The sequence below is a fragment of the Stenella coeruleoalba genome (assembly GCF_951394435.1).
Source record: "Stenella coeruleoalba genome assembly, chromosome: 17".
Classification (NCBI taxonomy): domain Eukaryota; kingdom Metazoa; phylum Chordata; class Mammalia; order Artiodactyla; family Delphinidae; genus Stenella; species Stenella coeruleoalba.
The window spans coordinates 17,874,347-17,898,308 of NC_137163.1; the positions used below are offsets into that span (position 1 = coordinate 17,874,347).

Genomic DNA, 23,962 nt, shown 5'->3' on the forward strand with positions numbered 1-23,962 from the left:
CTATGACCATTTTCTTAATTGTTTTGGGTTTGTCTTTGTAGGTCCTTTTCTTCTCTTGTGTTTCCCACTTAGAGAAGTTCCTTTAGCATTTGTTGTAGAGCTGGTTTGGTGGTGCTGAATTCCCTTAGCTTTCATTTGTCTGTAAAGCTTTTGATTTCTCCATCGAATCTGAATGAGATCCTTGCCGGGTACAGTAATCTTGGTTGCAGGTTCTTCTCTTTCATCACTTTAAATATGTCATGCCACTCCCTTCTGGCTTGTAGAGTTTCTGCTGAGAAATTAGCTGTTAACCTTATGGGAGTTCCCTTGTATGTTATTTGTCGTTTTCCCCTTTCTGCTTTCAATAATTTCTGTCTTTAATTTTTTTTCTTTGTCTTTAATTTTTGTGTATTTGCTTACTATGTGTCTTGGCATGTTTCTCCTTGGGTTTATCCTGCCTAGGACTCTCTGCGCTTCCTGGACTTGGGTGGCTATTTCCTTTCCCACGTTAGGGAAGTTTTCATCTATAATCTCTTCAAATATTTTCTTGGGTCCTTTCTCTCTCTCTCTTCTCCTTCTGGGACCCCTATAATACGAATGTTGGTGCATTTAATGTTGTCCCAGAGGTCTCTTAGGTTGTCTTCTTTTCTTTTCATTCTTTTTTCTTTATTCTGTTCTGCAGCAATGAATTCCACCATTGTGTCTTCCAGGTCACTTATCCGTTCTTCTGCCTCAGTTATTCTGGTATTGATTTCTTCTAGTGTATTTTTCATTTCAGTTATTGTATTGTTCATCTCTGTTTGTTCTTTAATTCTTCTAGGTGTTTGTTAAAAACTTCTTGCATCTTCTCTATCTTTGCTTCCATTCTTTTTCCAAAGTCCTGGATCATCTTCACTATCATTATTCTGAATTGTTTTTCTGGAAGGTTGCCTATCTCCACTTCATTTAGTTGTTTTTCTGGGGTTTTATCTTGTTCCTTCATCTGGTACATAGCCCTCTACCTTTTCATCTTGTCTATCTTTCTGTGAATGTCCATTCCCTTGCCTCTTGCATGTCTATTACACACACATACACACACGTACATGCACACTTTTTGCATTGCAATTCCTCTTATATCTATCTCTTCCACTCCACCACCAAGGTGCTACCCTACCCATCTCACACCAGTGCATTTGCAACTTCCTTCTAGCTGGCTTCTCTAACTAAAAACCCTCCCTTCCAGTTCATCCTCTACAAAACCACTAGTCTCATCCTCCTCAGATACTACCAGCATACAACTTAGAAAGCTCAGTGACTGTTGATTGATGGCAGCTCTTTCTTCCTCTATTCAGAAATCATTCAGTGATTCTTAGACATCCATGTGACACAGTCAAAGTCCTCAAATTCAATGTCTCGTTATTTAGCCCCATCTTCCCCACCTCCTGCTCATCAAAATTACAACTTCTCATTCTCACAGACCTGGTCTAGTCAGTGTATAAAAACATTTGAAATGTGAGAAAGGTATTAAGCATATAACTTATAAATTAGGTATCAACAATAGGAATATTCTAATGCAATACTTAGTTCAAGTATCACCTATCTGACACTAAATTTTCATTGTAGTATAGCTACAAGTCATTGCATGGATTTCTCTTCTCTCTGTGCAGATGGTAAGACCTCTAATACTGGGGACCATAACTTATATTACTTTATGTTTCCAAAACCACCTAGCCCATTTTTTGCATAAAAGAGTCACTCGAACATTCAACTAAGTCCAATATTAAATTTAAATATTTATTATATATCTAGGACTGCTGCCTACTTCCTTTCCAAGTATTTGACACAAAGCAAAAACAAAAATCAGCAAACAAGAATAAGTAACTCTTTCACAGTTTTTGTGTGTGTGTGTGTGGTACGTGGGCCTCTCACTGCTGTGGCCTCTCTCGTCGCGGAGCACAGGCTCCAGACGTGCAGGCCCATTGGCCATGGCTCATGGGCCCAGCCACTCCGCGGCACGTGGGATCCTCCTGGACTGGGGCACGAACCCGCATCCCCTGCATCAGCAGGCGGACTCCCAACCACTGTGCCACCAGGGAAGCCCCACATTTTTAATATATTAAGAAACTGTTTGTAAGTACTAGTAGTTTAATACTCAAGCTGATTTTACCATGTTCCAAGCACTGTCCTCGGTGTATTAACTCATTTAACTCTTATAACAGCCCTATAAAATGAACTCATTTAATCCTTGTAAGATTCCTATGAGATAAATATATTTATTCTTTATAAGAACCCTATGAGATATTACTTCCATTTTACATATAAGGGAAGTGATGTACTGAGAAGACAAATAACTTGCCCAAGGTCATACAATAAGAAAATGGAAAAGCTGGGACCTGAACCCAATCAGCTAAGCTCCAGAATCTGCACTCTCCCCAGAACACACTACTGCTGCCATGAAAGAGAACACTGCTCAACAAATCTGCTAGCCAGAATCATCTTTTTCAGTGAAGATAATATTTTGCCTAATTAAATAATAATTTAAAAAGCAAATATATATCTCCCAAACCTCACAGCAGTCATTCAGAATTAGATTTTTGTTTTGTTTCATTTTGTTTGTTTTTTTCGAGTGACTTATCATTTTGTTTGAGTCGTTTCTTATAATCTATTTTATCTTGAATATTTTTGTTTCTGAACCAATGTGTTCTTTGCTATTTCCACTGCTAGCTATCATTTATTAAGTTGTCTTGTCTGAAATGCTTGAAACTTAGAAAAAGAAACTACAGGGACTTCCCTGGCAGTCCAGTGGTTAAGATTCCACGCTTCCACGGCAGGGGATGCAGTTTCGATCCCTGGTTGGGGAACTATGATCCTGCATGCCATGCTGCGCAGCCAAAAAAACAAAAGAAGAAGAAGTAAAAAGAAAAAAAACTACAGTGCAAACCTGAGTGATAAGGTAAATGGACAGCATCAGCTGTGGGCACCTTCTGGTATATAGAGATGGATGTATTTAACTGGGCCTGAAATTCCTCAAACTCAGCCTCACAACGCTTGTTACTAAGTAGCTGCAGGACATAGCTAGGCAGTCTCCAAGAACGATCCATTTAGTGACTATATCTGAATGGCAAGAAATTATTTTTTATTCCAACTTCTCTGACATTTTTTCTTTGATTTTTGCAAAGTAAAACAAAAACAAACTAAAAATTCCTGAGTGAGTTAAGGTTCATAACGCCACCAAAGTATGCTTTGAGGGAAAACACACATTCCCTGTACATGTAGGTGAGAAAAAATGGCACATTTTCCTTTAATTTCAGGAACCTTGAAATGTAAAGAAAAGAAAATACAGTAGCTACATTCACAGATTCACAGAATTTTAGTCCTGAAGGCAAGAAGAATGATCTCATGGTCCAAGCTCCAAATATTAGATGTCTGCTAACCAAAATCAAAACATCCCTCATTCGGCTCTAAATGTCTCCCACATCTGACCCCAATCTGTAAGAATAACCTTCTCATACTCACCTGCACATCAGCCTAACTGGAAGGCAATCATACCTTCATTCTTTCTTTTAACAAACACTTATTAAGTACCCTCTATGATACTGAGCTGGGGTCTAGGAATCAGAACATGAGTATGATAAAATTTCTGCCCTCAAGGAACTCTCCTTTCGTGGAGAGATGGACATCAATAGTTGAAATGAAGTCTCTCAGCCTGAGGACATGAGGGTGGCCTCACACTGGAAGTGCACAGTTTAAGAGAGATAATAGCCAGAAGCTCACCAGGTAGAGAAAGGAGGAGAAAGCAACCCAGACAAATGGAAGAGCATCCCCAAAAGGCAAAAAAAAAAAGTGTGAAACAGGATGGCATATATTGGGGGAGCTTTAAATAATTTGGGGTGACAACTCCAAGGGATGTTGTCATACCTCCAAGAGAAAGGACGATGCCAGATCAAGTTGGAGGGTAAAGTAAGGGCCCATCGTCAAGGGCTAGGTATACGTGGCTGAATATTTGGGCCCTATCCCCTGGTGACAGGGATCCACTGAGGAGATTCAAGCCAGGAAATGACACAACATTCCTCCTGCAGTTCTTCTGCGAGGGGAGATACCATATTTTAGCTTACGCTTAAGCCTCAGGTAGGAATTATGACCGCAACAGCATTAATGCCCATTCTGTCCTGGGAAGTCAGCAGCTAAAAGCAGGGTTCATGAAAGCAAACATTTTCCTGGCACCGACTATAGGAAACACACTGCTATTTTCAGTGGGGCGGTGTGTCTTTCTTGGTCTCTTTCCCTCCCGCCTTCCTAGACAGACATCCATGGGAAATCAATCAAGGCCTTTACACCGTGACACTGAGCCTACTTTACTAGACACGCCAGTCTGGCAGCCAGTAGGCATATGGCTCCTCCCAGCCCAAAACACAGGGAAAAGTCTGGGCTGGACGGTTCAGAGAACAATTGGCTTTTGAGAGAATACCCAGTGCTGTCTCTGATATAAATGCGACCATCATTGGACCTTTTCTGTTGATTTATAACAATAGAAGATAATATTATTAACGAGTGTTTTATTTCCAGGAAAAAATGTATTGCTATTTTTCTATGCCCCATATTTAAAGTCTATTCTAGAGCTACAAAAGGCCAGATGTATAAGCAGGGTGGGGTCCTACTTACCTAATGTATTTCATATCTCACTCTACTGCTCCCACACCCCACTGTTCTCTCCCAAGTACTCCTAGAGCCTGTTCTTTCCTATCGCATTCCATCCCTCTGCAGTTAGGGTCAACCTAGCTTGGGTTAAGGGAAACTACACAAATACATTTGTTTATTGTCTAACCAAGTTAAACCAGTGTTTTGGTTGTTTGTTTCACCTTAAGGTGCCTCAAAGTCTTTGCTCTCCTAAGACTTGTCATGACTTTCTGAGAAACAGATTTAGTATACACTATCTCTGAGACTTCTTTCCCAGAACCCCTTGCTCTCTGAGCCCTGCTGACATATTCTGGAACTCTTGTTTCCTGGAGCACATTTTGGGAAGTGGACTGAAGCCTGGTAGCAGAGATAATAGAAAAAGATGTGTGAGGATAAAGCAATCAAATTTTCTTCTGTGACCCATTAGCGATTTGATATGAAAAGAGGAGATCTAAAAGGTTTTGCACCATGATAATGTAGCTATCTTAAATAAGTATATGGCTTTGTAAAATGACAACTAAGGAGAGCTTTGAGTGTGCAAATTAGGATGTGTTTGCTAAAATCTGGAGGCATTTTTTATGTTCATGTCTTATGTGTGTTTGTGTACCTGCATATGTGTCATGTGAATCACAGCCTAGAATAGGACCCTGAGGGCAAAATCAGTTTATTGAAATGGGTTTCAAGAATAAAGAGCGACTATCTGAGTAGCTAGAGGGAGAGAGTTTCTTTCTGAATGAGAACCAATGTTTCTGTTATGCCTTCTTCAGTGTGGTAGGCAGAAAAAGGCCCCTGAAGTGTTCATGCCCTAATCCCCAGAACCTATGAATATATTACTTTATGTGGCAAAAGGACTTTGAAGTGTGATTTAGTTAGGATCTTGAAGTAATGTAGGGAGATTATCTAGGATTATCTGGGTGGCCCAAATGTAATCACATACATCACTCAAAGCAAAGAAACTTTCTGGGCTATGTTTGGGGGAGATATGCTTATGGAAAAATGGTCAGAGAGATGTGACACTGCTGACTTCAAAGTGGGCCACAAACCAAGGACGGTGGGAAGTTTTTAGAAGCTAGAGAAGGCAAGGTAACAGATTCTCCCCTAGAACTTCCAGAAAGGAAAAGCTGACACCTTGATTTTAAAACCCAGGGAGACTATATCAGGCTTCTGACCTACAGAACTGTAAGATAATAAATTTTTGTTGTTTTAAGCCCCTGAGATTGTGGTCATTGTTATAGCAGGGAGTAGAAATCTACTTCATTAACTTCTCCTACCCTCACCCTTCAGATTTCACTGTTCCACGAATCCTTAGCACATCTGCAATGTATATACATTGACACTTCTCAATTGCTTTAGTTTATGGATACAGATTTGGTACCTCGCAGATAACATCAGAAGGCTGACTAATAATTACACCCAGAAGGAACAATTTGCAAGTCACAGAAGATGCCAAGTGTGCCTCTGGAGGCTGTACTTCAACAACCTTATTTTACAGACGAGGAAACAGGCCCAGATAAGCTCATCTGTTTCTCCCCCATCCTACCCCTACCCCCTCCACTGATCACATTTAAGCACCAACCTAAGAGATTAGAAGCACAAAAATGGGAGGTAATTAGTTCCATTCACTGGGCCTTCATTTACACCACTATTCGCGAATGTGTGAGTGTGTGTTTTAATGGCAAAGTCTGTCTTTCTCACAGAGTTTAGAAAAGAAAAATCTCTTCTCATTTTCACTAATCCTGGACTTTCTCCAGCCTTGTATTTCTCACCCAGGAGACAGGCCTAATTAACAGATAGTATTGTACCCAGTCCCTGTAAAGATGGCATTGAGTTGACTTAGCCAAATAAGAATAACAAACAATGGAAATATATATAAGCAGAAGCTTAGCTGCAGATGATTCCCTGTTGGGACCGTTTGTCTTTAGCCATGATATATGCACAGTCTGATCTTAATCTTTATCCTATAGGAGATTCTCTGTTTTCCTCATGGATTCCCACAGAATCCAGTCCTGAAAAAAACATTTTGACCAAAGAAGATGCTGTAAATTTAAACACGTAAATAAACCAGAGGGATAACTGGGCAACCATCCTGACTGGCTACAGCCACATACTCACAGGTGGTCCGAGGGCGCCTTGGGGTCCCATGCTTCCTGTGATTCCTGGGACTCCAGGGGCTCCGGGAATGCCCTAATAGACAGGAATACGGAGCAAAGGTGAGGACTCACTCATTCTCATCGAAAACAGCTAGCTCTCAAGAGAGAGCAGCAAACATGCACAGTTAACCTCACCTCCCCGCCCAACACCAAGTCTTCAGGATTCACTGCTCATTCCTGTTTCCAACTAACATACCACAAAAGTAAGGAAGACAGTTTTGGAAAAGTCTCCACTCTGTCGGTTAGATGTAGTTCTTTCAAATTCATATACACACTACTATATAGAAAATAGATAATCAACAAGGACCTACTGTAGAGCACAGGGAATGCTACTCAATACTCTGTAACGGCCTATATGGGAAAATAATCTAAAGAAGAGGGGATATATGTATACGTATAACTGATTCACTTTGCTGTACACCTGAAACTAACACAACACTGTAAATTAACTATACTCCAATAAAAATTTAAAAAGAAAAAATAATTCAAGTCTTAATCTGTGTCTAATAAAAGTAAATCAATGCAGGTGATCTTATGGCAAAGTGGCTCAGAGGTAGAATAACCAAGCCACATGGATACATTATTTTTTAAGGATGTCTTAGGAAGAGCTCTGTACCAAGGGATGAGTTGTTACACTATAGCAAAGATGGCCGCCAAGGTGAAAGGTTTGGCAGAAGAAAATCTCACAAAAGAGATGAACTGCTTTAAAGCAGTACTACATCCCAGTAGTTCCTGGAAATACTTACAATTGGCCCTGGTGGTCCCGGAGGGCCAGAGGATCCATCCTTTCCAGGAAAGCCCTGGGGGAAGAAAAACATGGTGTGTCAACTATGCAGTTGCTTTACATGGCTTTCAGAAAAGGTGCACTTAATCCCATTTAATATCTGGGGGCAAGTCCTGTCATTTACTCTGGACTTCCAAGGATTCACTGCTTTTATACCCTTCATGGGAATTGTTGTTGGCAAAGACTTTTGTGTCTGTTGGCTCTATGAAATTGTCCGATGTAAGAATTTCAGGTGTAAGAGATACCACTTACAAACATAAACAGGAACTTGTTTCCAGAAAGTGTTTTTCATTAAACTAAGCATAACAAGTGAGAAGGGAGATCAAATCTGGTCATTAATGACCAGCCAAAAAGACGAATTAGTGTCTTTCTGGACCTAAGGGAGTTGGGGGCAGGGAATCCCTATCACAGGAATCTATATTACAGATTAGGAGTATTACAATATCTGCAACTCTACAGCTCTTCAGGAGCTGCCTGGGGGAAATCTGGGGGGATTTCCTGCTGTAATGATACAGTTTTGACTGCTGAGCAGGTTTACTGAATGTGTGTACATGTTTGCTTCCCATTCCGTGATGGAAGAGTTTAAGGCAGAAAGCAAACGATGTTCTTTATAAAAGTATCTTCCTCAATTATTGAATGTGTGTATGTGCATGTTATTTTTATGTGAATGTTAAAAAAAATAGAACAGCTGGGGTGACTTACTCTCAAAAGGTTGTAGTTCTTAATTGTGGGTGCTGGTCCTTCCAATGCAGTTAAAAACATGAGAGAGGATCTTCCATCTGAATTTTATAATAGTTTATAAAATTTTGTTCAAGACATTACATTCTACTATATGGAGAAATGGACTTTTCATCTTGGGATTTGTCCCCTACTAGAATAACCCATTCTCATCTCAAGTCAACTCAAACCAACATCTCCTGGCTTCCTTGCTGCCTCTCCCAATTCCCTTTCTGAAATGTGTGCCACTTTTCCAGTGAGCTGTCTTTTCCATTTATCTGGCTCATGAAAATCCTTCTCCTTAGGGGTGCCCATCCACATTCACATTATGTCTCCTTATGTCAAGGTATCAAATAAAAGAGAGTCAAGATGAGGCTGGATGAAAGGAAATGGTGTGAGTTGGGAGAAAAGGTACGAAATGAAAGTTGGCATGAAGAGGGGGTAGGATAGGAAAAGCAATGGTCAGCAAGGCCCTTTCATCATACTCTCAAGCTCAAATACTAGCAAGTCTTTAAACCAGCTAAGGCAGAGGATTCTAGAACCCAGCAATCTTGATGGTTTTCCTTTTCTGCCTGGGCACATTATGAGGTAACATCTCCCAGCCTCCTGTTCCAGCACTTCTGTCAGAGCCATGGGGCTGAGTTCTGGCCTGTGGAAAGGGGCCAATTCCACTTCTGGTTCATAACAATTTCCTATGGGTAATCCTCCACTTTCTTTTCCCCTTCTTTAACAACTTTAGGGCCCACATGTTGAAGATCAAAGTGTCCCAAGACGGAAAGACCTTGAGTCCCTAAGTGACTGTATGGATTATAGACTAGCTCCACCCCACAGCCCCACTCCTCTACCTATTCTGTCGACAGCACTGGCTGTGACCAAACAACAGACTTTTCATTTCATTTCATTTATTTTTTTTAATTGCTCGAAACCACTGAGATTTTAGGGTCTTTGTTATAACAGTTATCCTATACTAATATAAAGGCTAGTGGTTTTTTTCTCTACTACTCCTATTCATTCACTTTAGTTATTCATTCAAAAATATTATTAAGTCAGAAAGCTTCAGTGATAGGCCCTGATACAGATTAAATTACACACACACACACACACACACACACACATACATACATACATACACACACACACATACATCCTTCTTTGGATCTGCTAGCTAAACAACAAAAATTAATACTGACATAGGCTGAAAGAAATTATTTTACATGGAGTTTAAATATAGCATATCCAGGAAGAGGGTGTAAAAAAATCAGAATTTGTAAAAGAAAAACAGAACCTTAGAACTCCTCCAGCCCAACTCCCTCATCTGGTCAGTGAGAAAACTTAGGAGGCCTTACCATTAAAAAAAATTTTTTTTAATCTACTATTATTTTCTAGATGAAGTTCACATACGAAAAAAAGGGACTCTGAGCACATAGTCAATAATTTAAGAAGACATTTTTCGAAGGACATCATTTGCTTCCTGCCTTAAAACTCTTCCAGCACTGGAGGGGAAGCAAACACACACTCGTGTGTAAGGCCACATATGACACACATGGCCCAGCAGTCAAAAGTATAGCATTGCTGCAGGAAGCCCTCCCTGACTCTTTTCCAGGCTGTGTCCAGAGAGAAAAAAAATCTCAAAAACAAGCAAGGGCAATTTTATTCAGAGGGAGGCAAGCCATGTCATACTTTCTGAAAAGAAAACTGTATTATTCCAAGGAAGACCTGCAGGAAATAATACATTGACTCCCCTCTCCCAATCATGTTTACAAAGCAATGATCTGTCAGCGCTCTCCTTCATCGTGGCTCTGGAAGGATGCTCTAGAGAACAGTTTTGAATTCACTTGATTTACAGACACCATGCGTGTATCATCTGGAAGCGAAGAGGATGAAATGTCGTTCTTATATAGGCGCTAAATTGGGCCGAGAGGCTATTGCTTCTGTGCGATCAAATCAAAAGAAGAGACTACATGTTTGTTCACTCTGTGTTCTTCCACCGAAAGCACATCCTCAGAAGCTGAGATTTCTTTTTTTTGTTTTTTGAGGGCAGAAATCATGTCTTATTCACCGTTCCTTTCCTAATTCCTCCCTAGCACATGGTTGGCACAAAATAGGTACTAATAAAAAGTTAAATTTGAATAAAATTGAGGCACCTGGAAGAAGTGTTCTGGTTATCATGTATAAAATACATTTATCATTTCTAAAATAAATAAATATGATTTGCAGGTATAATTAGTCCGGAAAAGCATAGGGTGGGCTGAGGGGTGGGGGATGCCAATCTTATCCGTCTTTGCTCTTGAACCCTCCACAAGCCTGGAGGAAAGGGATCGGAAGCTGAAATTTCATTTCAGTGACTATCTGAGAGGTGGTTTCCTAGAAGCAGACTGGGTTGTTGTTCCTTTGATTTATAGCGGGAGTGTTCTTGGGAGAAAGCTTTTAGGTATGAAGGAGGCAGGAGAGTGCAGGCAGAGAGGGTAGGTTAGAATTGGATTTAGCTATGACTGGCTTCAGTCTGACCCCATGGGGAGCTCTGGAGTGTGAGTTACACCTCAGAGTTGACTTACCACAAGGTTTTATATACCCACATCAGTTAGTCATTGACTGGAGCCAAGGTGGCAGTTCCAAGGGTAGTTCTCTGTAGAAGAGGTAACTGAGTTGTTAGCAGTCAAACCCGCAGCAGCCGGGGGATGGAGTACACCTGCCAGGTAAAGGGGCTCTGACCGGGGCACCAGTAGCATCCATTCCAGTGCATTTTACTCTAGCTCTTTCGTTCATGGAATGTCATGAACGATTGCACATTTTTACATATAACAGTTCAAGAATAAAGGCGTTCTTAAGGGTACTGTGAGTTTCCTGTTTCTCTCATTCCAAATTAAAATTTACTTGCTATACCTGGTTATAATTAAAAGGATGTTAGGCTCAATATTATTTTAGAAACCTTAGCAAAGCCCTTTTTCCCCCAAATCTCTTCCTAACCCTAAAAAAGTTCACAATTTCATCACATAGTTTTATTTTATTACTTTTGAATCATGCTTTAAATGTATCTTTGAAAGATTTGTTTTACTTGTAAGCCTCACATTTGTCACATTACTGAAACATATTTGCAGAACTACTATGCGCTGGGCATTTTGCTAGGTTTGGGGTAGACCATGATGAACAAGACAGTTTCTTTTCAAGGAGGTGACGGTTTTGAGAAAAGTCAACAATTGAAAGTAAATGACAATGAGCTATGATGATACACTAGAAGATTCCATGGGAACATGCAGGAAGGGCACCTAATCCAGGTGTGGGGTTTCACAGGAGAGGTGGAATTTTAAGTCAAGGGATCCAGGATGGTTGGGACACTGCATCACTCTCCCTGCTCAGGTACCACTGCAGCACCCACATTACAGCCCAGCCTCACATGCCAGTCAGCTCTTTATATCAAAGCAATAAACTCGATGAAAAGAAAAACCACATAAAATGTCTGCATTTTACATGGCAAAATCATCGGCAAATTCTGATTCAGCTTCACTTTAATCAAAGCCAGCTGAATGGTTTTCAGCCCTAAACAGCTAGAAATGGGTTTGCACTTCCCCAAACATTTCTAGATCTATAAATTATCCATTTCATATCAGGAAGCCAATCTCAGTACATGTGTGTTTGCGGATTAAGCACCCTCATAAAAAACAGAAAACTTTAATTAAGCAATGAAGAATGTATATTAGGGGATAGAAGATTAAACAATAAGCATAATGTGAGAATTCACTTAAACCGATACGTTTATTTTTTAAAGCGCAGAAAATCAGCCACTTACAAACGGGTGTTTTATAACATGAGTAGCTCCAATCATTTTTCCTTTTTGAGATTCCCACCTCAAAATATTAATACGCACCAACAGCCCACATTAAAAATAATTTTTGCTATAAAAACTTGAAAGGCTTTTTATAATTTTTTTGGAAAACATCTGGCTCTGAGCAACTTATTAAGTTATGGTGGGCTATGATTTGTCAGCAAAAGGAAATCTATCCAAAATGTGTCTTCAAAAATCACTGATGTTGGAATAAATACTAAATTTAACCATGGTTGAAGTTAGCAAAGTGTAATGTTTTACAGACATTTAACTAATTTATTAATTTTCATTTTTCTTTTCCATACACAAGAGCAAACATATGCTTTTTTCAGGTGGCAAGCACTTTTCGTAGGCTCTTAAAAAGTTTGTAGTTTCAAGGTACTATCTATGGCATCTAAAGGATGAAACAGATGTGCCCACAAAGTGTGTTGTAACTAAAGTTAGAAGCTAGAATATTTATGTTTATGTAGATAACAGAAATAGCACTCAGAGCTAGTGACTCAGTTATGATATTCACCATCCATGCCTTCTTTGAAGCCTGCAAGGGTGGACCACGGACACGAACCGTAATTGGTAGTAACACAGCCAACTGTTAAGGTCCTTTGACGGACACCACACTCTCAGGTAGAGTGGGATCTGTAAGCAGCTGGCATCTGATGAGTTTGTTGAAGCGGAACAAACTCAAGCAATGAAGACTATAGACACACTTGAAGAAACCCCATCTGCACAATTTCAACCCTGAGAGCAACGGCAAGAGACCAGCGTGGCAGTCAGCCATAGGAAATAAGGCTTTACTTGCAACTAAGGATTAAGACCAACCACCAGATGAAGAGGCCAAGGGGTAAAAAGCCACAGACTCTGTAAACACTGGCCCAGGTTAGAGATCCAAGTTCAATCCTGAGTGTGATACTATGCTGAGTCACACTGGGGATTTTCAGTTTCTCACACACACACACACACACACACACACACACACAGCACGTATGTGTGTATATATATGTTTATATATACATATATTTTATATATGTACACAATACACTACTTTTTTAATGTACAAATATATATATATTACATATATAAGTTAAATGTATATATAGAAATATAAACATGTGTATAGTTTTAGTAACCTGCAATGGTGACTTCAGTGAATTACAACCACAGCAATATTCTACCCAAGAAACTACTTTGACACACAAAGGGCTTAACATAATATACTATCCAGTGATTCTAAAACCTAGCTGATTATTAGAATCATTAAGCTTTTTTTTTTTTTTTTTTTTGCGGTATGCGGGCCTCTCACTGCTGTGGCCTCTCCCGTGGCGGAGCACAGGCTCCGGACGCGCAGGCTCAGCGGCCATGGCTCACGGGCCCAGCCGCTCCACGGCATGTTGGACCTTTCTGGACCGGGGCATGAACCCGTGTCCCCTGCATCGGCAGGCGGACTCTCAACCACTGCACCACCAGGGAAGCCCTCATTAAGCAGGGAAGCCCTCATTAAGCTTTTTTAAAACTATACGTGCCTAAGTCATACCCAAGACCTTTGTATCTGAATCTCTGAGGCAGAAGCTCAGGAATCTGCATATTTAAAAAAACAAAACAAAACACAAAACAACAATTTGGTCATTTAAGTTGTGGAACTGCTGGTTTACAAATATAAAAATGTCTCCCCTGACCCCAAGGGACAGTGTTAGAACCAGAGTGCAAGACAGATAGCATTTGTACCCTATGCCCCAATAGAAGCATCTTTAAAGCCAGTAATAACATGATACTAATTTCCTAAGTAACAGTTCTCTCCTCGGATGGGCCACTATCCAAGTAAAAGTGAAAAGTAATCACAGAAACATATTCTTATGTGTGAACAATCAATTTCTACTTCCTCAAGAAAGTCACCCAAACTGGATTCCTTCTCCACAAAAAAATGCTGGGTGAGATATCTTCAGTGACGGAGTCCTTCTTATTCATATTTTTACTGGAAGAGTTGCCCATATTAACAAAATCCCACTTTACCCTTTAACATAACTTTGTGGAAGGAAAGAGTGCAGTGTTGGCGCCTGAGAGTGGATTCTAATCCTGGCTGCAATGCTGGCTTGCTGTGTGGCATTGTTTGAGTGACTTCAACTTTCTGAGCTTCAGATCCTTTGTCTTTATAATGGGGTCACAGTGCCTAGCATTCGTGATTATTCTGAGGACTGGAGGACATAACATTTGTAAAGCACTGCACTTAGTCAAGAATCAATGACAGTGGCCGCTGCCCTTTTAATTAAAATAATCTGCCAAATCCCAATTGCATATACTGTCATCACTGTGGTTGACTGGGAGAATGTTTTCCTGGGATTTTATGAAAACCCGTTTAGATCCATGAAAAGGAAAATCGTGTCGTTCTCTCCACTGGCTTTGTGATGAGTTTTACATTTCCTCTTCTGGAGGAAGGAAGATACTCAAGGGGATAATTATCATGAATCTTAGTATTTAATAAAACAGTCCTTAGATGAATCTCTCATTATAGCTTGACATTTATGATAGGAATTAAATCCAGATCGTTGACTCAAGTTCAATTTTTCAAGTGTATTTTAAGTCCAACTCGCTTTGATGAAGTGGGACATTCATCACAAGTATGGCCTTTGTTTACATCAAACCCACATAAAAAGGAAGCGTGTTCCAAACGTCCTTTCAATGTGGACTCCAAGAAAATTAAACGACAAGCCACTTGCTTTTTCTTTAGACTTTTTTCATAGTTCATTAAAATCTTCTAAGGTGCCTTAATAATGCTAAGGACAGGCATTATAAAATATTGCACTGTCCTGACTCATTAGGTCTACACTGAAAATAGTGGATACTTGTATCAGCTAAAGTTGAAATTTTATATAGAAATTCTATATATGAATTAATTCCCACAATAGCTCTATGGAGTCGAATATTATTTTTTCCACTTCACAGATGAGGAAAGTGAGGCTTGGGCTTTTTAAGTAACTGGTTCAGTGTCACATGGCTGGGGTTCAAACTGAGGTCTGGCTAACTGGCCAAGTCTCTGATATTTACCACTGGACCATCCTGCTTCTCGTAACCACACAAGTTCAGCAGAATTCATATGTAGAACTTTTTTAACTGTATTTCACCTTTTAGAGATGAAAAAGGAAGGCTGTGGTTATGGCATGAAGACAGGAGAGGCAGGGAGCAGTAACTTGGGGGGAAGGAAGCATTCCAATTTCAGTTTACTTGGAATTTTAAAACTAACACCCTTGGTACAAAGGAGGAATTGCTACCTTCCAGATGCCATACCATATATATCTCCTGGTCATTTTTATTTCTTGTCTCTCTGACTTTTTAGAAAACCATAGTAAGAATTGGAAAATAAAAATAATTTTAAAAGTTTCTATTTGGAATGCTTGACAGAAAGCTGGTGGTCTTGGATATGAGGGAGCCTCAGAACTAGAAAAGAGGTAGTCTTTCCTTTCCTTTTCAGTTCTTTCTTTCACTGCTTATACTTATCATCCATGTCTTGCCCGTTTTTCCTGGTTTCTCTAAGGACCACCTGGGTGTCTAGGGTGGGGGATGAGAGATCCACCCTACATCAGAGGAACCCAAAGATCACAGGGTGGACCCTGGGGTCAGAGACACCAAGAAAAGAAGAGGAAGGAGGCGAAAAGGGAGATGGCAAGATTGACAGTGGAAAAGAAAGATGAGACAAGGATGCTGTTGGCTGCAATGACTCAGAATGAAAACTGATGCCTGAATACATTTGGCTGTTAACTCTGCACTTGCGCTGTTGCTTTATATGGTGTGGTCCTGCATTGTGCTCTACTGGCTTCCCAGCAAGAGGCTGAGACTGGTTCAGTGACGAAGTCCAACTTTTGCTGGACTTGCTTATAGCCTGAGGCCCAGGATCGCCTCTACAAGTCAAAGATTCCCCTTGGGAAAAGCCAGAATAAGCTAGAAACATTAGAAAACATGTTTCCTGTTTAAAGAGGAGACGCTTAATCTTTTTTTTTAGTCTCTGCTAAACCCTCCTTCCTTATAGACTAAATGAATAAGTGACATTGGCACTGGCTCTGGGTAAGGGATGCTAACCTTTCCCTAAGCTAATAGTCAAGGTGATGGCTCTAGCTTTGGGCTATGAATTCTTAACAGTCTATAAGAAAAGACAATGATTAACAAGGAAGAATGACCAGTAAGGAATAGCCCCTCACTCCTACAGCACACCTCACTCACCTACTCTCTGCAGCTCTCCAAGGAGCTAGAAGCACTGATTGGACATCACCACACATATTTACCCCAGCTTCCTCCTTCCTTGCCTTGAGTGGTCTTTACTCACTCAAGATCAGAGGAAATGAGGCACAGTAATGGGAAGTCATTTCAGGGCTTCGAGTAAAGAAAAGACAAAATAACCTTGTCTTCCTGATTCCCCAGACAGTTTTCTGGAATTAGTTTCTCAGGCATTTCAGCAGTAAGTTTCATCATCCAGTGTGTTTGCTCTCAGTCTGTTCTATGCCATGGTTGTTACTGTCATTATTATTACTTATAATTTATTATGATTATTACTACTACTATTATTATTGCCTTTCTGAATGCAACTTTGCCTTTTAGGATAGCCTAAGGCAGAGCAGGAATAATCTTAAGTGTCTGTCCTTAGCTCTCTTTCAGCAACACCCTCTCCCACAGCCCAACCAGAAAGAAGGAGCTCCATGTCTGAGATCTGTTCCTACCACTATGAAAGTTGGTCCTGGACCTCCAACTGTACAATCCTGCTAAATAACTATCTAATTGTTTTAGACCCTTTACTTTCATTAAGACCCCAGATACTTGACTAAACAGATCAGAGCCTCCTAAATAACTCTGTTTTCACCCATCTTTCCTCCCAGCTTGACTGTTTCCGATGAAGACCCATTGGTTTTCCTGGCCCCAGGGAAGAGTCATGGTCTTGATTCCACTTCCTCCTTCTATTTCTTCCTGGTAGATGATGTACAAATTGCCTCCTTTAGTTATTGAAAGTCTCTCCTGTTCTGGATATTTTCCTTCTGGAGGTAGTAATGAACAACTCTCTCTAGGCTGAGCATAGAACATGGCACATAGTATGTACTCAGTTAAGATATGTGCTCAACTAATATCTTATTAAATAAGATGTTACGATATTGAAAAAAATATTGGGTTGGCCAAAAAGTTCATTCCCGAACAAAATTTTGGCCAACCCAATATATAAGTGGTCCCTTCCTCAAGCAGGGCAGCCCGTCCTCATGCTACACAATTCTAGGCGGCACCACTATATTTTATTCTGTGTTTTCGGCACCCCCTCAAGTTGTACTCTGGAATAGTATTGCCCTCAATATCTTTTCTAAAGCAGTTGTCACAGGATTTGCACAATCTTTTTTTTAACATGGCCCTATAAAGAAAGAGTATCCTCTGGAAACCAGTTTTAAAAAGCAATTCCATTCCCATCCAAGAATTTTTCAAAATAGGAATTAGAGACACTTGAAAGTTTTACCTCCAGATTGAGCGAGAGAGGGAAATAAAATCTATGTACATATATATTAACGCTTTATTACATGCTAAGACTTTTTATCCTATAGAATAAAACATGTTTGGAAGAATGGCAAAATATTTATAAAAAGTCTGCATTGGTATATTGGTTTTAAAAAAAAATTCCAAACCCAAACGATCTAGACACTAATCCAATATGTTTGATTTGGGAGTTCCTTGCCAAGACTAGCCTCTACGCATGGATAAATCAAGTAAATTCACTGAACCAAATCTTTAGAATTGCTGTTTTCAGAGCTTCAGAAATCATGAAGGAATCTAGGTGTGTAACCACACAGGATTTTAGCCTAAGCCCTTTGCCAAAACATACAAATACTTTTAGACACTCCTTCCACATGTACAAGAAACCTACATAAATCTAACTTTTAGAGAATGCCTCTTTTAGATACCTTCACCTGGACATGCTTTACAAACTAATTCCATTTGATAGATAGAGACTAAACTGAGATTTTAAGCAAATGAAAGCTGGATGTGAAACCAAAAAAAAAAAAAACAACCCAACATGGAAGGAATTTAAATTCACACACCTACACTCCTATAGAAAAAATGATTTCCTTATTCTTGAGCAGTATAGCTAAAGGCAGCCTTGTTTGAGTAGAGAAGTGTGTCTTCCAGCCAATCGTTTGCTAACCTAGTGGGTTAGTTGTCCCCAGAAATACCAGGGAATGTCACCAAATGTGTTGTCCTTTACTGGATTGGATCTAAGTGGTGGACACTACATATAATTCAGTCTTGAGAGAAACTGTGCAGCTGCCCACATGTCTACATCAGTGTCCTTTTAAGGAAGACCAGCCTCTCTCCCTTGCTGAACATGTAATGACTTCCTGTTGCCTTCCTGTTAAAGCTCAAAATCCTTGGGCTGAAAAAAAGGTAGCTGTTGTGAGTTTGTTTTTACCACTTCAGTTTCATCTCTTGACAATCTCTCCACACCTGTGTGCACACATGTGTACACTCGTGCACGTATACACACACACACACACTGCAGTCTAATCTCCAGCCATACGGAACTAGGTTCAGAAATGGAAATGCCCCACCTTCTCTTCAACTCCACTCCTTTATATGCCATATAGGCTGTCCTCTCTACTTGCAATAGCTTTCCTTTCCTCATGTATCTGGCTAATTTCTATCTCTCAGTTGAAATCCAGTCTGTATGGTGCCCCCTCTGGGAAGCTTTCCCTCACCCTCCAAGTCTGGCTTAGTTATCTATTCTTTGCGCTCCTACAGGGCTCTGTCAATACTCCCATTATAGCATATGTTTCTTATTTGGTTCTATTTCCCCCCAAAAGCTATAAACTCTTTGAGGACAAGAACCTCAACCCTGGCTCAGTGAAGACATGTTGAGTAAACAAACTCTAGTTGTTAACTCGTCCCTCAACCATCCTTATACTTTCTTTTATTGCTGTCCACTTGAACAGGAATTGATAATTGATGCATATTAAATAAATGGAGAATATTACAGAGAGTCATAATTACTAAATTCCAATTCATATGATTCTTGATTTCCTTTAGGTTTGCTCCCTGAGAATTTGAAACAACTGGAAAATCTGTTAGACCAAAGCACACTATTCAGTGCAAACTATATTCAGGTTACGGGAACATTCAGAAAGAGGTGTGGTTAATTTGGGAAGGTTTGATGAAAATTTCTAGATTTTGAGGAAAGTTATAGACATGGAAGAATACCAGTTAAGGGAAACAGATGCAGGATTGGTAGAATGCAGATAGATGGGAGGAAAAAATAAAGAAAAAAAAAAAAAACACCTGGTTTGCCTTCCTTGCATAGAACTTGCCAACAGCAAGAGTGACTTGGTGAGAAATCTACTGTGCTAACGAGCAACCTTGGGCAAGTCCTTACCCTTTGGCCTGGTGAGCCATCACGTCCTGGTGAACCAACACCTCCTGGGATGCCCTAGATACAGCAAGGACAGGAAAATGGCAGAGTTATCAAGTTATCGAAACCAATTACCCTCTCACCCAGCTTCCCTGAAATAAATCAAGGCCTCCAAACAAACCTGATAGCATAAAGGTGAGGCCTTCCTGACTGAGCATTCAGAACCCAGAAGTTATTCACCAGAAGGAAAAGAAGTGTCCCCCACCAGGGCTCACCCAGGGGAGCATCAGTAGGACCTAAGAGGGGGCTGAAGTAAACGAATACACGCTAATGGTCCTTAGTGTAGAAACCACTCATTGCCAAGATCACAACTACAGACTTCAGAAGCTACAGTCTTCTTTCTTCTTGGCAAAGCTCTAGAGCTGAGAGCAACGGAATAAAAAAATAAAAGTAATACCTGTGGGCCAGGAAGTCCAGTCGCTCCTTTCTCTCCTTTTTCGCCTGGCATTCCCTGAACAACCAAAAGGACATGGGGTTAAGTTCACATAGGTAAATAGGTAAATTCTCAGTCTTTTCTTTTTCTCCACTGACTCTTTTAACATTTCCAACATTAAATTGCTTTCACACTAACATCCAAATACAGCGTATTTCACTTTTCACATAAGCTACACCACCTAGGTAAGCATGCCTACAGACCAGAACGTTTATATAGCAGAATAGTTTAAACACAGTGTATACAGTCTGATATGGCTACGCTCATACTGTAAATATGTGAGGGGAGTTGAATATTTCAGTATTATTTATAGTTTAGATTTTAAAGCTTATATCTCTCTATATTTTTGTTTTGTTTTGGCTAGAAATTTATAAGAATGGAAAAGCAAACACAGTACCTGACAAGTAGCAGGACCTCAACAAATAGTTAGTAGTAGTAATAGTGGTAGTAATTATACAAACTGGCATGTTAATGCTTTCTAAGATGTGAAAATAACTCTGGAAAAGACTTCTTAGCTAGGGAGACACAATCATATGCACAGAAAGATTGCTAAAAATGTACTTAACAGCATCATGCTTCAAATACTAATGACAGAGATTGGCTTTTATTCCTTAAATCTAGATCCGTCTAGTAAGATCACTGAAAATCAGTGAGTGGGATTGAATTTGTTTTCATTGGTACAACTTATACAAAAAAAATGTGGCTGTAGAGAGTATACTGTCTATAATCTAAAACTCAGAGCACCACACTTTGAGGCCTGTTGAGATAAAGATCATAATTAAAAGGCTTTCATGAAGCTATTTCCACAATTACTACAAATGCAAAATGAATAACTTAAATTTGTATAACATTTGTCACTTTCTAGATTTTCTCATACCCCCTAAGGACTTAGTCAAACAAGAAAAAGGGCCATACATGTCAAGCCCTGCTTTCTTTTCTATAGACAAATTACCTACTCCCTAGGCACATATCTGTTTGTAAAAGACCCCCTTCGTTGAACAAAAAATTGGCTAATGAATGAAGTCTCAATTATTACTTTCAGTTCTCAGTTCTTATTTTTAGGGGTTGGAAGAGGCTGAGGATCATTATCAAGGCACAGAAGACAGAAGTTCATTCTATATAACTCATGGAGAAGTAATAACAATAAAACCCATCTGAATGTTTACACACGACTCACAGGCATTCCTTGAATGGACAGACCACTTGGTCCTTGGGGTCCAGGAGGACCCTGAGGTCCCGGAGGGCCTGTTTCACCCCGAGGGCCATCTGGTCCCTGGAAGGCAAGAAGTCATCCCAAAGGTAAGTTAAACCCTCTGGTACCCAGAAATATCTGCTACCCAGATATTTCTACTTACGGCGTTTATAATTTATTTCATTAACTAATTTTTCCTATGACATAAAACACTCATAGGATAACAAGACACCAGGCCTCAGATGATCCACCTCCCAGGCAAAGTGTCATCAGTAAAGCAAAAGAGTAAACACACAGTAGTTGCTGCAACTTCATTTATTTATTTTTGCTTACATAAATAGGAACATTGTGCCCATTATGTGAGTAACTAGACGCCCACACTCCACAACAAACCCAAAAGATATAAGTGATACAAGACTACCCTCTTGGTTTGTGAAGGTTCACACCATCCAGCCGAACTATAGTCTCTCCCCCTTCACTACCGTGAACTATCTATCTCTGGGGCACTCGTCTGCGTTTACTGAAGACATTGCCTCCCTTGTAGTGTATGAGATGGAGCCAAGACATCAAGTATCTGCCTGAGAAAATGTGTCACAATCTCAAAAAATAAAACAAAACAAAAAAAGAAGATATCTTATGGTCTGAGTTTTGAGCTGCGTAGTACCTGATTAATTATCTTCAGCCTTCTTTCACTGACTTCTCCCCTGTAAGCCTGCCCCCACCCTCCACATTCACTCTTACCTTGCTCTACTTGTTTCCAATTTTCTAGTAAAACAACATTGCAATGTTCTCTTCTCCATGAATAAATACTATGCAAATTTAATAAGTCACCATACTGAAGCAGTAAGTCAAGCAAGGTGGTTGGAGCGATGATTCGGAGCAACATGGTGAAAATGAGATAGTAAATTATAAAGGGCCTTGAATGTCATGCTAAGGAGGGTGAATTGTGTTCTCAAAGCAATCACACATGACTGCAGGTTTTAAGAGTATGATGTGATCCAGTATAACTTTAAAGAAATGAATCTGGGGGCAGATGTGAAGAACCAATCAAAAAATCAAGCCACTGGAGCCAGAAGAACAATTAGAAGATTTGCCAAAAGCCAGGTACAGGATGATGGGGCCTGAACTCAATTAGTGGCTGGGCTTCTGCCAACCCTTAGGGCACCTTTGTGCAAAGTAGAAAAATGTGTACCTTGACATGGATTGGCACCAACTTGGTCCTCTTAGTTGGTGCCTTTGTACAGTGTACAACCTGAACCACCACATTTGATGGCCTTGGGCAGTGAGAATGGAAAATAGAGCTGTGTGTTTGATTATACAGTACCTGGTGGGAGGGGAGAAGGAGGAGGCTGAAACCTAAGAAATTACCTGGTGGACTGCTGCCTAGTTGTGATTCAGTGCTCCCTCGATACATCTTTTTGCAGATAGAGGAAAAGAAGACTATATATGAGCAAGAACTGCCTAAGCAACTAAACCACTTGGAACACTGACACTCTATTTCTTACCCAGAAACCTTTCTTTTCACTTAAGTTACTAAATTTTTTTTTGATGAAAAAACACAAGCTTTTAAGAATAAGGGGAAAGGCTTCAACACAACTTTCATAAAAACATAAGGAGCTTTAAACTGCGAAGGGTGAATATTACTTAACTCCAAAATTATATTATGGCTAGTGATGTGAGAGGGAGGAAGAATGTTACCTTTGGGCCCAGGTCACCTTGTTGGCCCTTTGGTCCTCGGAGTCCTGGACCACCCTGGCAAACAGATGTTAAGTATTAGCACAAAGACAAATCTGAAAGCAATATATTTCATTCATTTTACTTAATAATATGGATTATGTAATTCTCATTTTGTATAAAGGCCAACACATTGTGTAATGGTGTATGTGCATCATGATCCTGAACGGGAAATCTACCCCCCAGATTCACCTTTTCCTGCTGATGATTACACAATTGGAGCAAACGTTCTATGCAAAATCCCTTTAAATTAAAAAAAAAAAGCTACAGGATCTTTTAATTGAGTGTGTAAGAGTACAGCTATTGATGACGCAAATAATAAAAATATACTGTTAATCTAAAATTATGCATGTCCTATACCAAGACTTTGAGATTAAATTATTTAATTAAATTGTAAAAAGCATATAAAACAGTAACAATTTAACTTTCTTTATTTATACCATAAAAAGCTAATGACATTAGTGTTTCTGAAACTTCAGGTATTTGCATTTTCCCCTCAAAATTTTTGTCATATTAATGCACTGCCTGTACTATTATTTAATAGCATTTTCTTTATATACATACATACATATGTACATACATAATAAATATGTATATATGTATATATGTGGATATGCATTCTTTGTAAACATATGCTTTGTATATGTGTACATACATATATGCAAATATACACTGAATATTTTTTAATTGACTCATATTTCACTTAAATCTATTTTGAAAGCAAATATTATGTACTATAGTAGATGGAAAAACATATATATACTTAAGTATATAAGTATTATATAATATTTAGTAAGTATATAAGTATTCTTATATACTTACTAAGAATATAAGATAAACCTAAAAATATGCTATAAATAATGTTGGTAAATTTAGCTAGCTTTTGTTCCTAGTGAAGTCTGTGAGCAATTGGTTTGCTCTTTGTTAAAAAGGGGCATGGGTAAGTATTAGAAGGGTCATATGGGCACCAGTCTGAGAATATTGCTTTCACTTGAGCAGAAGGATGAAAAGATCATTGAAAATGGAATAGCTTTCTCACTATGTGAGTCCAGTTGATTTCCTGCTATGTCTATG

At 39.5% G+C, this 23,962-nt stretch overlaps 1 protein-coding gene across 6 annotated transcripts in view; it reads right to left on the reverse strand.

The window, feature by feature from the left end:
• Window positions 1–23,962, reverse strand: part of COL14A1 (collagen type XIV alpha 1 chain) — a 249,516-nt gene that overhangs the window by 34,647 nt on the left and 190,907 nt on the right. For all 6 annotated transcript variants that reach the window (XM_079902459.1, XM_079902463.1, XM_079902460.1 and 3 more), the window contains 6 exons: window positions 22,853–22,906; window positions 21,140–21,235; window positions 19,927–19,980; window positions 19,494–19,547; window positions 7,532–7,585; window positions 6,748–6,819 (listed from right to left, as the gene is read on the reverse strand). In XM_079902459.1, coding sequence (XP_079758585.1) covers window positions 6,748–6,819; window positions 7,532–7,585; window positions 19,494–19,547; window positions 19,927–19,980; window positions 21,140–21,235; window positions 22,853–22,906 — 384 coding nt within the window. The remainder of the gene's footprint in view (window positions 1–6,747; window positions 6,820–7,531; window positions 7,586–19,493; window positions 19,548–19,926; window positions 19,981–21,139; window positions 21,236–22,852; window positions 22,907–23,962) is intronic.